We start from the raw sequence: 16,114 nt of genomic DNA, 5'->3' as shown, positions 1-16,114 counted from the left end.
ATATATCCAAACTAATCCTACTAATTTATTCCACCATATACTTTTGCACTTGATAATATAATAACTTTATATATCAAGGTCATTAGTACTAGCTCATTCATAATCGAAACTCAATCTAAGCACCATATATACGTACTAATATATGCATTTTGTTTTAACGCCCTCGTATATTACTTTTCTACGACCAATTTATCCAATATAGTTTCGCATGAAACTCACGATTTTATCATAAAAAAACACCTCACTAGGGAGAAGAGGCATTGTGACTTATAAGTCGTTCAAGTTTTTTATTTGTCAACAAAATATATGTACAAATTTGAAGTTATAACGAATAATAATTAGGGGATGGAGGAGCTGGTTGGGTGTCTATCATCACTCTAGCTAGTGTCTTTTGACCAATGTGGTTCCACTCTCATGGCATGATGCAATATGCACTAAACAACTTTTAATATTTCAACACTTGATTCATGAGTATAAAGGTAATTAAGATGAAGAGGCATGCAATGAGCAAAAGCACCGACTTTCACACATACTAGCAATTTTTAAGCCTCACTTTGCACCGAAAAGGAGGTGCCAATTTGACGATTTCACCCTCTACTTTAAAAAAGCTTTTCTCATGGGCAGCTTAAATTAAGCAGCTAGCTGATGATTTGATTCTTGGAAATGCATTATCTTGTTTTCGTGCTTACACGTAAGCTAAGCTTCCTCAAACATATACATACCATCAATTGGTTGCCAAGAAACCCTACTTTCACGATCACTACTCATTATGATTTTCCCAACTAATTCTCCTCTTTTCCCACCTTTCAAGCTGTTGTTTCAACTTTCAACTTATTTTAAGCCGGCCACATTAATTTCCCTTTTTGCCCCCTAGAGAGTAATTAATTCCTGTTAATTTATATGACGAATAGTAGTTAATAATTACGCTTCCAGTTTATATTATTTGATTGAATCAAAATTATGTCTCACTTTGGTACGTACGGTTAGTCAAATTTTGCTACAATGAAGTGGTTAATAATTTTGTTACATCAAATACACACACACACTTTCGAATCAAAATCGTGTCTTATTTTGTGAAATCGTGAAAGTGATTGATAATGAGTACTTAACAATAGCCACTTGGCTCAGAATTAATTTTTTGCAACTATATATTATAGCATCTAGGTTTATTTATTTAATTGTCTAATCTATTTTTGGCTTTCAGGTTTTCTTAGTTTGGCATATTCTAGGATGTATTTATATATATAGAGATATATATTCACAAATGTATGTACATCAAAGTGCGGGAAATTAAATATTTTTACAATGTGGAATCCTGAAAGTCGGAACCAAAATATAGTAGAATAACGGTGCATTTTCCTTGAGAAAAAAATAAATAAATAAATTTGAAAATTTACAAAGTCCGACTGTTGATAAATTTGCGACGGATTTGTGACGAATTACGATGTCTAAAAACTTACGGTGCTGCTGGGGCTAAGCTAAGGTGAAGATCCAGCCCAAATGCATCATCGAAAGTGGGCCCGTCATCAGCCCGAGAAAATCTACTCAGAGAGGGCCCATCTAGTTTTCCACTGTGGGCTTTGACGGGTTGCTGGGGCCCAATACTTGTCAAGCTCGATTCCCCTACACCGCTGGCATACGATAAGCTCCCTACACCTTTCCCACTGCTAGAAGCAGGAAACACACAGCCATGCGACACGTGGAAGGGCGTCGCGGCGCGTGGAACATAAACCCACGACGGAGACGTAGCGGCCGCAGCAGGAATGACGACGGAGCCGGAGGCTGCGAGGAGGTGGGCCGGTGGAGCGAAGGCGGAGACCATAGGGTTACGCATATATGATACGGCGGCGTTCCTGCTGGCCTGCATTTGCGCCCGCTTGAGCTGTTGCCTTTCCTTCTTGTGAGCGTTTTGATGGCCGCCGAGAGCTTGTGAGTTGGCGAACTCTCGGCAGCAGTACTGGCACTCATACTTCCGGCCATCCGCCGGCGGGAATCCGCAGCGCTCCGGCGATTCTGATGGTGTTTTGGTGGACGACTCCACCTCTTCTTGATCTTCAGTACTCATGTTGAAGCCGAAGAGTTTCAAGCGACCGTTGGCTGTGCTATTGTTGCATGGTTTGTTTTGATAGTCGAGCTCCGCCATGCTATACATACAACCCTATATATATACACACACACGTAGATGTCAGTGGGTGTTGTGTGTGTGATTTTGGAGAGAGAGAGAGAGAGAAGCAGAGTTTCGGAGATGAAAGCGATCGAGAGACAGAAAAAGAGGAAGCAAATATGGGGGGTGTGGTTGAAGAGAGTTGATGCATGTGTGGGGGGGTATTTATACAAGTTTAAAAGGGTTTAAATCTTATGTGAGCAGTCACTGTGTGTATGAGTGTGAGAGAGAGAGAGAGAGAAGAGAGAGAGTTGCGGACATCCCAAGGAGAAGAAAGTTAAGTGTAAAACTGGGAACACGACCCAAGAAACACTTGGGGACCCAATGGATTGCACTTGTCTTTTTGATCATCATCCTTGATTCATTTCTCCAAGTAAAATTTTCACATTGATGTAAAGTTCCTACATTGCCCTTGGTTCATGTCCTAAAGACAATATTTTATCCACAAACATTAGTCCTATGTAATGCCATGAAGGGTATATCTCCGGTGGGGGGGTTGTCAATTTAATTTGCTAATTTTGTGATTAGTGTGTGGGGATTTGAGTGAAAGAATGTGATGCATGTGAGGTGGTTGAACTATCAAATGATTGAGTTTCCCCCTAATTACTAACATAATTCCTTGCTAACACTCTACATTTCCACTTCTTTTTCTTGTTACCAACTCTCATCAGATCAATCTTCACTTCATACATGCATATATTATATCATCCCCAACATCATCACATCACAATTACCTACTAATCATCATATTTTGCATCAAACAGTTGCCATCATTACAACTCCAAGAAAACACACTTATTGGATAATTAATGTTTAATCAAAGATTTGGTAATCCCACACAATATTTCAAAACTAGAAACAGTCAATCATTTTAATATCTGTTCTGCGCCTAATCAGTGCAGCTCAATAAATAATACCATCAAAATAAAATATTAATATTATTAATTATATATAATTTAATTATTCACAGCTCCGTAATATAATTAGATGAATGTAGATCATTAATCTTGTGAATCAAGTTTGGTTAAATTTTAGGTATTTACCTAACTTTTACTTAATATTCCGGTCCGGGAAAACCGGGAAGAAATTACTTCACATTTACCATTCAATTTCTTGTCCTACTCCAATTATTATGATGATAGAGTACCAAAAAGTACGTTGAAAATTAAATTGGAAAAAAAAATCAACTGAAATATTACTGCACTTAATTACTCTTAATTCTTGATTTCCTTCTTCATTTTAATTAATTAGGGAGTAATTAAATTAGACTCCATGTTAATGGCAAAGAACCGTAGAGAATCAATGTCTCTAGATCGGGATTCAAAAATGTTAAATTATTACTGTACCCTAGAAAGCTAACTTGTTCCCCAGAATGATTTAACACTTTTCCATCAAGAAAATATAATTTAAAAATATATATATATACGTACATATGTGTGTGTACGTGTATAAAAACACACACAGATACACACATTGATAAGGTGTCAGAGAATGAGGTGGTTTTAACTCGAGTAGTTGTTGATTGCAGAACATAAGTAGGCATTTCCAATGAGAGGCTGACAGAGTTGAATGCTACCAAAATTAAAATTTCAGTGCTTTGGGCATGCACTCCACAGCCATACCACCTTTTATTTTCTATATATATAATATAATAATTTTTAATTAATTAATTAATTAGAGAGATAGATATATTAATATAGTGGAACGAGCCCCAATGAGGTAGCGTGAAGCCCATTGCTCTCTGATCTGACTCCCTCTGCTACAAAACTAACATACTTCACATTCACTTCATCTGACTCTTCTATATATACCCCCCCCCCCACCCCACCCCATATATATGTATAATTGCATATACTATAATTAATGTCTAGACCTCGTAATGCATGGAAGTGCCAAGAATGTCTTTTCTATCATAGAAAACATATATTGTCGTGTGTTTCCATATATATATATATATATATCTATATATAGGGTATAATTTTGTTGGTGAATAAATGTTGTATTTGTAATTACAATATAATATTAATTAAAACGTGTGATTGTAATTTTATAAATGACAGAATTTTTTTATATATTTAGATACAATCTCAAAAAATATTAATGTAATTTATTTACATATATATATATGTAGATTTAAGTAATGGCAAAATTAATATACGTCGATTATTAATTTTAATGAGAGAGAATGTTATTTGAATGCGTAAAGTTGTGTAATATTGATATTCTGTATCTCTGGTATTTGAATTCTGATTAATGTAGTGTTATTAATTACTTAGGTTGAAAAAAGATTATAAATCTTGATTTCTATAAATTTAATTAAATAATTATAGTTAATTATAATGTAGGCATGGTAGACAGCGTCTAAAACAAGAATGTCTGTGATTAGAAATTCTCCTAAAGCCATTTCACGTCATGTCTCCATCTTTTTACCCTTTCATTTCAACTTTTAACATTAATGTTGCTAATCAACCTAAAAAGCCGACAGAATTAACCAACTTCATTTTACCTTAATTACATATATATCTCTCCCTGAAATGAACTCCAAAAAAGTCAAACCTAGCATCCATATTTATATGTATGTATGTATATGTATAGGTAGAAATATAAGAGTATCTATGAGTAGATACATGTAAGATCTAGCAGCGTCGGACATCCTTGCATGGCCCATGTGTCTACATCATATCCTCCATGCATATCTTCTTATTTGAACCATATATATATATGTAAAGCATAGATATACAATGATGTTTATTCATATATGTTTGAATTAGGGCATTTGATGAGGGCGTTACAAGTTAGATGGTGGAGCCCACCACACCATAATTACGTGGTGATGATGAGTTATTGTTTAGGATGTTTGCGTGATTGACGTTGAAATCTACATTGTTTAAGCTTTGCTTTCCATGCCAAAGATCTCCCCGAATCTTACTAACTACCGAGAGAGAGAGAGAGAGAGAGTACTCATATATATATATATATATAATAAAAATATAAATAAAAAAAGCATACTATATATATGAAATGTATATTTGAAACTTTTAAATTTATTACAAGTATATATATAGGTGTGTGTATTAATAATAAAGTAAAGGACAACAAGGGTTCCAAAGTCTTCACCACAACTCCAAGAATGACCCACCATGTCTCCACTTTCAATTGTGTTCAATTTCCATATGTACTCCGCCATCTCTCTCTCTCTCTCTCTCTTCTCTCTTTTTCCTCTCTTTCTCTCTCTATACATCTATATACATGAGCACTACTTGGTCAACATTCAAATTTTCTTCAAGACTTGACTTTGATCCCCATGCATGATTTCATCATCTTAGGACCGTCGGATTCCTAATTTCATCATTTTCGATTAATTAATATGGCATGATGCATATGCATATTTTTATGTGATATGGATGTGTGTACATATATTGGGTTAATTAATTAAGTACTCAATTCTAATAACTTTTATTTGAAAATACAAAAGGGTGATGATAATGATGATTTTTTGTGGAAAAAGTCAAACTTGACCAATTAAATTGGTTTTTGGGTGTTCGTTTTAGGGTGTGTTTGGTATTAATAGACCAGCTGCCATCCATAAATTTCAAAATTCCATCCGATTAATTAACATCCGTCCAAGATCCATTCCTTTTTTTTCTTTTTTATTTTTTATGATAAGCTTTTTAATTAAGCTAATAATTTCAACACCCTTAACTTTTTTTATTTTTTTTTCATTACAATTGGTCATTGATTTAATCAACAAACTTACATAATTACAATAAATTAAAAAATAAGTTATTTGTTAAAGAAGATATAGATTTATTATTGATTATTGAATTATAAAGCTATGTATTTCTTTTACCACTTATACGTTTATATATATTTCAAATAATTAATCTTGAACTAACTGAAAGTGTTCGCGCAACTGAGTTAAAATTATTTTCTAATTCGATCAATTAAATTCCGATCAAATCTTTTGTTGCTAAGTTTCGCTAAGAAAATTATAAGCATCTATACGAATATTTTTAAATTTGGTCCAAATAAAATGTACTTAATTATTTTTTTTTGGCATTTTAACCCGGACTGCATAATTTAGATCACAACCACAAAAACAAAAATTTAGAGAAATGCAACAAACTAAAAGTTACACTTTTCATCAAATGTTTGACCAAATTAACCAGAAAATTCTAATCCAAATGAAGTTTGGTCGAACCTGAAATAATTATATGATTAGTGTAACATACTTACCGTGTGATTGGTGTACAGTTTCGTGTAAAATAATTTACCCATGTTAGAAAAATTCAAAATATTTTATATAAATATAGAAATACAGAACTTGAGATGGAAAGTTAAGAAAGATGTATATATAATTGTATAAGCTTTTATAGTATTTAAAAGTATTTTTGAGGGAGTTCTTGAGAAGCTTCACCATCAACTTGAGGGAGCTCAAAGTATAAATAGGGGTAGGTTATTTTTAATAATCAAGTTTCAGTGTCAATGTTTATTTATTTATTTATTTTGAAAAAAGAAAAAGGAAATATTATATTATAAGACTAGTATATGTATATAAAACAAAGTATTGATGGGAAACAAAGAATCGGCCCAACCAAAATTCTCTGATATTTTATATTGACTCATGGTATGCTTAAGACAAGAGTGTCAGAGGAGCTAAAACATAGTTAAGGTTTGAGAAAAGAGATAAGCACATGGCCACTCCATTGTTGTAGGGAAATACATGTGCTCCCTCATACAATTCTACAATTTAATCCTCCCCATCGGCCACAACTACAAACCCCTCCCTGTACTTATGCTTTTAATCAAAGCTTTCATACATATAAATGGACTGTTTTAGGTTGTCCAATCAACTCACTTTTCTCAACTCTCAAGCTTCTTCACTAATATACTAATATTGTACTTAATTGATAATGGATTAACTTGTCGTTAATGGTTTCCACCGATGATTATAAAACACTTTTAATTAGGACCCTTAATCATGCTTTGTTTAGTGTTGATTGAAGTGATGCCGTGATAATTATCATCTTGAGATTGCTCGAATCGCGTGTGTGCCCCACTCTGATGTGTTTATCAAGGCAACATAAGCCAATAAGAGCTTATTACATCAATACCAACATAAGATTATTTCGGACATGATCCTACCATAATACTTCCCCCCCCCCCCCCCCAACCCCACCCTAATTAACTTTCTGATCATCTTTGTTTCCTTTTCACAGCCATGACTTTGGAAGGATCCAAAAAGATGTATATATGTATATAGTCCCTATAATGTGACTTAGTTTTCAAGTAGTGATCCCACCTTTTTTCTAAGATGTCTTGAAAGCATAATAATGATAATTAATTAAGTATTAATATTCCAAGCTATGTGGGGGTGACTCAAAATAAGTCCCTCTATGGATTCCAAGTGACACTACCTACTTCATATATTTTTATTAATACAATAAAGTGAAATGTAGGTTTGGTGGAGTTTGCTTTTTAAGTCATGTGAAGTGCGACTCTACTGTGTGTATATATATATATATATGTATGTAATGTATACCTCCATTTGTTGTAATGAACACACATGTCAATAATCAAACAAATCTAAGTACTTGAAAATACTAATCTAATTACCTCAACCCTAACCCTAGATTACAGCTACAATGTAGTCTACTATTTCTTTTAATTATATTGATCATAGTGATCTACCTCCATGATCAGCTTTTGAGATTAAATTAAGCTTTAATTGAAAGCCCCGTGAATTGAGAGATTTGGGGGGGGGGGGGGGGGGGGATGTGTAGGGGGGACTTGGTCAATCAATAAGACAAACTAAATGTGGTTTGGGTTGCCAATAAAGTAGACATTTAGACGGCAACATAAGCACCACATAACATGTTAATGCAAAGACATTAGTTGGGGGACACATGCACATGTCAAGGGATTAATTAAAGAAAAATTGCTCCTTGAATTATGCTAATTGGGCAGTTTTGGAATTAATTTAATTTATTTTACAACAAATATTTTGACCTTGTGGGCAGCTCTTCTTTCTGCTCATTTCTGACCAGTATGATTGACACACGTTGTATTTTATCCGCCACGTGTTTTCTGACGGTACATATCAGCATTAGTTCTTATTAATCTCCTAATTTCAAAAAATTATATATAGTTGATTTGCTAGCACTAATAATAATTTACCACAATGAATTTGTATTCATAAATGTTGCGATAAAACACTCTTATTTTGTACTCATCTCATAAATTTAACGGATCAATTTGATCAAATACTGTAAAAGACAAAGCATAAGTTCAAAAATGCAGTTCATAAGTACATATAATAATGCATCGACTTTGAAGATACAATGAATCTGTTGATTATTAGATTCACAAATCCTATATTATCTAAATAAAAAGAATCTAATTAGGGATTAAATTAAAGTATTATTGATGAGGTCCAAGACATGAATATATATTTTTCATAAACACACACATGTATATATGCATGTGAGAGAGCAAATCATTGAGAAATAGTTAAATCTTTCCTTGTATACATCAACAACATGATGATGAGCTTTTTATTTAAGAAAAGAACCTTAGATAAACAACTAGTCTTTTCAAGTTCTTAGCGTCACTCAATGACTTGGGCCATCCAAGAATGCAAGTGGGACGATGCAATTTGTCTCAACATAAATAAATAATCAACAAATGTTGACAACTTAAGTTCGAGTGTAGTGTTGCCATCAAAGGAATGTTAATGTAGTTTCAAATCTGCAATACTATGTATGCAAGTTATGTGAAAAGATGACCTAAGACGGCCTTTTCTGGTCTATTGTTGTATGTAACCCATAGTTGCAATATTGTGGGTTTAGGAGTACTGATTAATTTATCAACGAAAATTTTAGCACAAATCGGGTTAAATTGAAAAAGTAATCAATTATATGATGAGTATATCAACACTTGTACTATGATTGATTTGGTTCAATCAAACCTGATTTGATAAAAAAAAAAGTTATTTATTGGTAAGTTTCTTGTTAGTAGGCCACTATTTTGGGGGAGATTTCTAATCACGAGAATTAATGAAATCGATAGTACTCTATATACATAGAGTTTAGCATAGGCCTGCAAAGAGCCATATAAACCATAGTGACATAAGATCATTTATATTATATATCGTAATGCAGCGTAATTCAAATTCGACCATTCCACCTACCTAACTGTGCATATATGGAATATAAATTAAGGGTTGTGATGTACATGTTTAGGGATACGAATGATGGCCAAGAAGAACAAACCCGGAAACTCGGGGGAGAATAAATTACAAAAACTGAAGATAGCTTTGTTCAAAAGAAAAGAGAAAAAAACACAAGTGAAGATAGTTGAAGGTCCAGTCAGTCACCATTCATCTCCATATCGAACAAAAACAAATGTCATCATCTCTTGAAATAAAGATCTGTAGAAACTTGTTTTTCTGTAGTGCATGAATGAATTGATTTTATTTAGAGTCTCTAACTTTATGTCTGGACTGGTCACTCTTTTGCCTATTTCACCATGTAAGGAACTAATCATATGAGCCATTTGCAATTTTATACCAAAATCATGAGAAAGGGGCCAATAAAGATGCTCTGTCAAGCTTAATATTTTTGACAATGTAACTAATGAAATGTGTTGCAAACAAAATTACAGTTACAACAAAATCGAACATTTTCTAATTGGTTTGTTCTAATGTTCTAGAAACTATCCCAACTTGGGCCTCATATATTCGACAGCTCCAAGAATTACATGTCTAGTAACACAAACCTCTACAATTTTCAACATTTTACAGAAATAATATCACAGACCACATGGAACAGCCACGAGAATTCTCAGTAACATCAACCACATAATAAGAGGCAAGCCTTGTATTGACAACAGACTACCATGCAGAAACGCTTGCATGCAATAAGGAACTTCAAACCTCAGGAAACAAGTATAGTGCTAATACCATATTCACTTTCTATCAGATCCTTTGAGGTTAAGATTGAACCATTTCTTCTTTGAAGACTTATCCTTTGAATCTGAACTGCCCTCATCCCCTGGACTCTCAGATTTGTAATCTTCACCAGGAATTTTACTGCTGCTTCCATTGCTAAAATGTCCACTCCCACTTGGGATGGCAACAGCCCTCGCAACAGTAAAAGAAGAGTGGATGCTATCTCGCTGTTTTAGCAGCTCATCAACCTGTTCAAGCATAAGCACAAATGATGGGAATCAAAAGCCACTAACAAGCTAGGGTTGACACGTCAGCAAGTCAACCATACATAGTGGTCTAACCAATAAGAATAAAATACCAACGTTAAGACAGTCCAATTAACAAGAATATATAAGAAAGAAACAATTATGATTTAAATAAGAGAAGTCCCAAAAAAGATGTAAGTGATTGCCTATAACAACTTATCAGTGGATCCCATAAAGGGGCTTAATGATGTGGCTCCTCCTATTGATTACACACATCCAGCAAGCTCAGAAAGTAGGAGCGCCTTGTCATGCCAAATTCTGAGTTCTGTAGAGACGATAAATTCCTTCGTGCAGTGCATTTAATCAAACACCACGAGAAAGTGATTTATTTGTCAAGAAAGAAAACTGGGTCTCCCAAGTTTTTCTTCTCCTTGTTTGCAACTCGCAAAGCATGCAGATTAATTAATAGATAAGAGTAAATCGCTTTGATACTCTGAACATTAGCGTGGAAATTCCAGGTTAGTAAAATCTTTCATGCCTTGTACTTAACTGGATTGAAGAGAAGGGGCTTGACAAAGGCACAAAAAGCAGACCGTAGAAGACAAAGCTATCAGATCTCTGAAATATGACTTAGGGGGGATCTACAAATAAATAGAGAAGGTATTCTTCTCTTAATGCCTCAACTCTATAGTTGTAGTCCCATTCCTTTATCTAAGAAACTCTGCCCAGTTTATGTGGAGGATAAGCTTGGGAGTTCAAAACTCAGGCATCAGGGCAACGACATTATGATAACAAAAAAACATATTTATGAAGGATTTCTTATGATGCAAACTTACAGACTGTTTTTCCTGACTATATCTGTTGGTGACTTCTTGAAATCGTGCCAATGCCTGAAAATAGAGGGAGACAAAGGGTTGTACAGTAAGGGATATATCTACAAATCTCTTACTATGAAATACATAATAAAAAAATGAATAGGTTCAATAGGGAGGAATACCTTCCTATATTCTGTCTCAAATTGGCGTAGCTCATTTCTTTTCCTCAAAATCTGAGTTTCGATATCCTTAAGCTTATGAGTTGTATCCTCATATGTCTTCGCACAAAGAGCCTCAATCGTATAGGTAGCAGGTTTGAAGAAGTTATCTCCTGAAGGAATCATACCAAACATTAGCCCTGAAGGAGTTGATAGCTGCTTTATACAATCTATAGTTTAAAATTTATCTGCCATGAAATCAAAACAATAAGCATGTCATAAGCAGTTCCGACCATAAACAGCGAATATGTGAGTGCCAGCTTTTAGTTCCGAAACCTCACAAGGTTGAAGGCCTTCCAGTCTTTTGAAGAAAGCAGCTTCGGGGTCCTTAGCCATTGCCAACTACACCACCAAATACAATACACTTTTCAGTAAACATAATTGAACACGTCATAAGCTTCTCCAGCTAAAAATAAAAAGAGAAATGACGCACCGCATTTACAGTTGAATCCATTCTGTACACTTGAAAATGCAAGAAGTACATTCCAGCTGATGTAACTTTGCCTGTCTTTTCACTGTCTTCCTGTATATGAGCAGAATTACAAGTTTGTAAAATGAGGTATTTGTGCAGGTTTTGAAATCAAAATTAATTTAAGAAATTTCAGATAAAGAAGTTTGGTACAAAAGTAAAATAAACCTGCAATGCTAAACCATATCCCCCATTTGCATCTTGTTCAAAGTACAAGAGCTGCAATACCATGCAACATTATCATTAGTATGGAAGTCGCACCTTGCATGCGTACGAATCTCAAAAAGAAAGAGTGAAAATCCATTCTTTTTCCCTTTTTCCTTTCTTCTTTTCTTTTTGGCCCTTAAACAGAAAGGGTACAGAAGAAGAGGATCCATGAAGGTAACTCCAGTTAAGAACAAGAGAAGGATTATTATACAAGTAAGAAGTATTTTCTCCATCGTAGATAGCACGCAAGGTTTTAGCTGAACGTTATATAAACAAACACCTTAAATTTGCTTTGTGCAGCTGAAGTAACTCTAACAACTATTCCTGACTCTGCTTGTTCTTCACTGATAGTTACACCAAAGAAGTGTGCACACTGCTTTTCTACCTGTTTCAGAAATAATAAATTAAGAGAGTTACCAGTGAACAAATTGATTAAGAAAAATGTGAGCAGCAAAGTTATTAAGGTTTCATATTCTGCTACGAGAGACATGTACCTTTCCACTGACTGAAGTTCCAATTGGAAGAGGTCTAACTGTGACGGTTCCATTCAAAGCCTCTTCAAGAACATTAGCAGAAATAGTGGTCTTGATAGGTACACCCAATTTGCTATCAAAATAAATGTAAATAATAAACTTACAAGTTAAACACTATACGACAAGATCCAACTTTTTGAAGAAGAATAAAACCTGAATAAAGCTGCAAACATTGTGTTGACAGTTCCAAGATTTGACAAATCAATCTCCATATCCATTCCTTCAGCGTCAAGGGCCTTATTATCATTAATGACATATGTTAAAGCAATTAAAACGTCCTTCAATAAATTACCGAAGGAGAAAGATAATGTGAAACAATAACAAGACATACGATTAGAGATCAATATAAATATCTTGTCTCGTGTACAGCATTCATATAGGTACATACACATATATGATAATGATACATGATTTTTAGAGCAGCAAAAGGAAAAGAATGGGACCACATGTGTTTTTGTGACTGTGGGGGAAGGAAAAACTTTAATCACCAAAAATGATTCTGAGATGGCCATCTGAACATAAGCAAAAATTACCCATCTACAACAGAACAAACTTTGGGAATATTTGGATGCCCATTTTGAATACTAACAGTTTATAAGTAGTAGGAACCTTAGCCGCTGCCCATTTCATCCAAACCAAGTGGTTAAAAAATGTCATAAACTGCATACCTCAAACCCTGAACTATCATATTGCCTCCTCTTCTCTGGATCGGATAAAATGCTATATGAATATGCAACCTCCTTGAAAAGTTCTGCAGCTTCAGGATTGTTAGCATTCTTGTCTGGGTGGTACCTGTCAATTAATTCGATTTATTTTTAACCAGTCCGAGAAGATTTTTCAAACATCAAGTTTTCCTTTATGTATGTACTTTGGAAATGCAGTTCTCTGAAAAGAGACTCAAAGTCTTAAATATTGTTAAAACAATGGAAGAGATTTGTCAGACCTATTTCTCATTCTTGGTGCCTGCCTTTCCCTACTATCATTTATCTTAGAGTAAAAGACTCCAATACTAAGAACCCCAATTTATAGGAAGAAGCTCTTGATATCCTCAGTGTAGTTAATAGCGCGCGCCAGGCGCGCCATCTGAAGGGGCCTGGGCAGCGGGCTGCTGGCTAGGCTGCAGCTCACCCAGGCCCATGAAATTAAAAAAAAAAAAAAGGTAAACCCTAATTAAAAAAAGGAATTTGACTCTTCAGTTCTGTGACTTGACTCTCAGTTCTCACATGACTCTTCAGTTCTCTCTTCTCTTCTTCGGTTCTTCCTCTGCCAAGTGCCAACACATCTTCTTCTTACTTCTTCTCTAGTTCTCTTCTTCTCTTCCATATAACTTATAAGCATCTTGTCCTGCCGCTGCTGTTCACACTTCACGTATGACTTTTTTCTAAATTAATTACAGTATTTTATTGTATGTTTATGTTGATGTTGATATTTATTGTAAATTTTTGCCAAAAATCATGAAACTCAAAACTGCATGCAGCATACTTAAAGATGATGAAGTAACTATTGTTTAGATTCTTATAAATACAATATAAATATTATATATATATATATATATATAACGCATTTAATACTAATTATATAAATATATAGATTATTTGTTATATTTGCGCCAACCTTCAAAAAGACGCGCGCCGCACCGTGCGCCATGGCTCCAGGAGCCCTTGGCGCCATTGTGCGCCACTAACTACTATGGATATCCTAGAGTGAAGGCAGATTTTTCTCTCTTTGTAAGCAAAGCATTGGCACTTCCCCAGTTCTATCACAGTAAACAAATTGAAGCAATGCCATTAACACCTCTGTAGAAATCATCATTAGTCCTATCTTATTGAAATAAAATGCTTTTCTCTTATCAGCTGCCATTACAATGTCTAAATTCTAATTACAAAAATAGTCCCTCATGATGAAAAGAGAATACATTTCGTTATCCTTAATAGCACACCAAAAAAGTCTCTCAAGGACATTAATTAAAGAACAAACTAAAATCAGTAATGTTCAATCAAACTATGGACGAGTGATATTCAGTACCAGTATTTCACTGGAAACACTTCTGCGCCAATCGAATTGAATCCAAACTACATTAATATCTAAACCAGATAACTACAGCTCTAAAACAAACCATAAATACAAAAAGTTCATAAACCCTTCATAGACAATGCACAAATTTTACATATCGAGACTCAAAATGAGCAGCAAAAGTAAATACGAGTTATGTAGCATATGAAAAACTCAGGTGAAAGGTTAAAAAGTAAATGGAAGAAACTTACTTGAGAGCAAGCTTTCTATAGGCTGTCTTAATTTCTTGATCAGAAGAATCCCTGGACACGGAAAGCACCTCATATGGGTCTCGCCGCAATGCTGGTGCAGACGGCCCCTCCATTTTTGACCCCACCATATTTCTCTCCAAATTAAACTTGTCTTCCTTTTCTCCCCCAAAATTCACCTATTTCCCCTAGTCCTCTTCTTCTTTTTCACCAACCAAAATCAACTTCTTGTCTTCAGCTATCTGAATAACATTCCGCCCAAATATATATAGTCTTACGTATAACGTACAGAAAGTCCCCTTGTCTGCAAATCTGCAAGCACAATGCAATTAAAACAAACAAGCAAAATCTTTGGGAGAAAACAAGCTAGAGTAGGTGCCGAAATCCAATGTCTCGGATCGCTTAAAAAAGTACCTCGGGGTCAATGCAAAATCAGCCAAAAATAACAACGATTTAACAATTAAAAAACAAAAAATAATAATAACAATAAGAAATTCGACCTGTATGCAAGATCTATCTCGCAGAGAATTCAGATTGCTTATATACATAATAATCACAACCCTAAACACTCAAATACAGAACAAAATACAGACAGACAATAACAATTAATAACAGAACGAAACTAGGGTTTCTGGAGAAATTACCTTGGATATGCAAATTAGGGGAAAGAGAGAAGAAAAACAAAGAGGATGAGCAGTGACCAATGAGAGGCTTCTTTCAATTTTCAATATTTTCCTCTTTTCCCTTTTTTTCCTTTTTCGTCAAATGAAACCTTTTTGCTGGCATCAAGTCTTCATAAGCTGTTCGTATAGTGTTTTAGTATTACTAACTGCTGTGACTGCTTCTCTATTTCTAACTTGCAATTATAATTTAACTTCCACCTTTTTGTATTTAGATTCTTTCGATTTTCTTTTACGAGTTAAAAGATATTTACATTTACTTTAGTATTGTAAGGTGAAATTGTTATGGTAGAAAAAAGACCGATTTCATGACTCGGCCTCCGCGACAGTGATATACAAACTTATTCTTGAGGGCTAATTATATTGTTATTTTTTATATTTGGTGTACTTATATATAATTTTTTTATAATTTAAAAGAATTATATTTGATACTCATAATATTTATTTCATTTAATAAATAATTCATTCATTAGTTAGACTCATTGAATTTGTTAATATTAACAAAATAAAAAAAAAATGAAAGAAGATTCGTATTAGTTTCGATTGTCTTATTAATGACTTATTGCAAGTTAAA

At 34.3% G+C, this 16,114-nt stretch overlaps 2 protein-coding genes across 2 annotated transcripts; both read right to left on the bottom strand.

The window, feature by feature from the left end:
- Positions 1-1,233: 1,233 nt before the first annotated feature.
- On the bottom strand, positions 1,234-2,365 carry LOC105160750 (zinc finger protein GIS3). Its single transcript, XM_011078231.3, has one exon. The coding sequence runs from the start codon at positions 2,150-2,152 to the stop codon at positions 1,457-1,459; it is 696 nt and encodes a 231-aa protein (XP_011076533.2). The 5' UTR covers positions 2,153-2,365; the 3' UTR covers positions 1,234-1,456.
- Positions 2,366-9,761: 7,396 nt separating this feature from the next.
- LOC105160732 (chaperone protein dnaJ 15) lies at positions 9,762-15,690 on the bottom strand. Its single transcript, XM_011078215.3, has 12 exons — positions 15,505-15,690; positions 14,864-15,172; positions 13,268-13,391; positions 12,753-12,835; positions 12,561-12,672; positions 12,347-12,451; positions 12,028-12,078; positions 11,824-11,913; positions 11,624-11,732; positions 11,355-11,503; positions 11,194-11,247; positions 9,762-10,360 (listed from the first exon to the last, which is right to left on the bottom strand). Exons 2-12 carry the CDS (start codon positions 14,989-14,991, stop codon positions 10,130-10,132), a joined length of 1,236 nt encoding a protein of 411 aa, XP_011076517.1. The 5' UTR covers positions 14,992-15,172; positions 15,505-15,690; the 3' UTR covers positions 9,762-10,129.
- Between the last annotated feature and the right edge of the window lie 424 nt (positions 15,691-16,114).

The sequence above is a fragment of the Sesamum indicum genome, linkage group LG1 (assembly GCF_026168435.1).
Source record: "Sesamum indicum cultivar Baizhima isolate 11 linkage group LG1, ASM2616843v1, whole genome shotgun sequence".
Taxonomy (NCBI): domain Eukaryota; kingdom Viridiplantae; phylum Streptophyta; class Magnoliopsida; order Lamiales; family Pedaliaceae; genus Sesamum; species Sesamum indicum.
Note: the sequence above shows the minus strand (reverse complement) of the source record. Positions and strands in the feature narration are given on the sequence as shown.

What these genes read in the sequence shown, in the direction of transcription:
- LOC105160750 (XM_011078231.3), bottom strand. Translation starts at nt 2,152, where the DNA reads ATGTATAGCATGGCGGAGCTCGACTATCAAAACAAACCATGCAACAAT.
- LOC105160732 (XM_011078215.3), bottom strand. Translation starts at nt 14,991, where the DNA reads ATGGTGGGGTCAAAAATGGAGGGGCCGTCTGCACCAGCATTGCGGCGA. An exon ending in ATGATAGTTCAGGGTTTGAG is followed by an intron (nt 12,836 to 13,267) that starts GTATGCAGTTTA and finishes AATGATAATAAG; the next exon opens with GCCCTTGACGCTGAAGGAAT. An exon ending in GAACTTCAGTCAGTGGAAAG is followed by an intron (nt 12,452 to 12,560) that starts GTACATGTCTCT and finishes TTTCTGAAACAG; the next exon opens with GTAGAAAAGCAGTGTGCACA.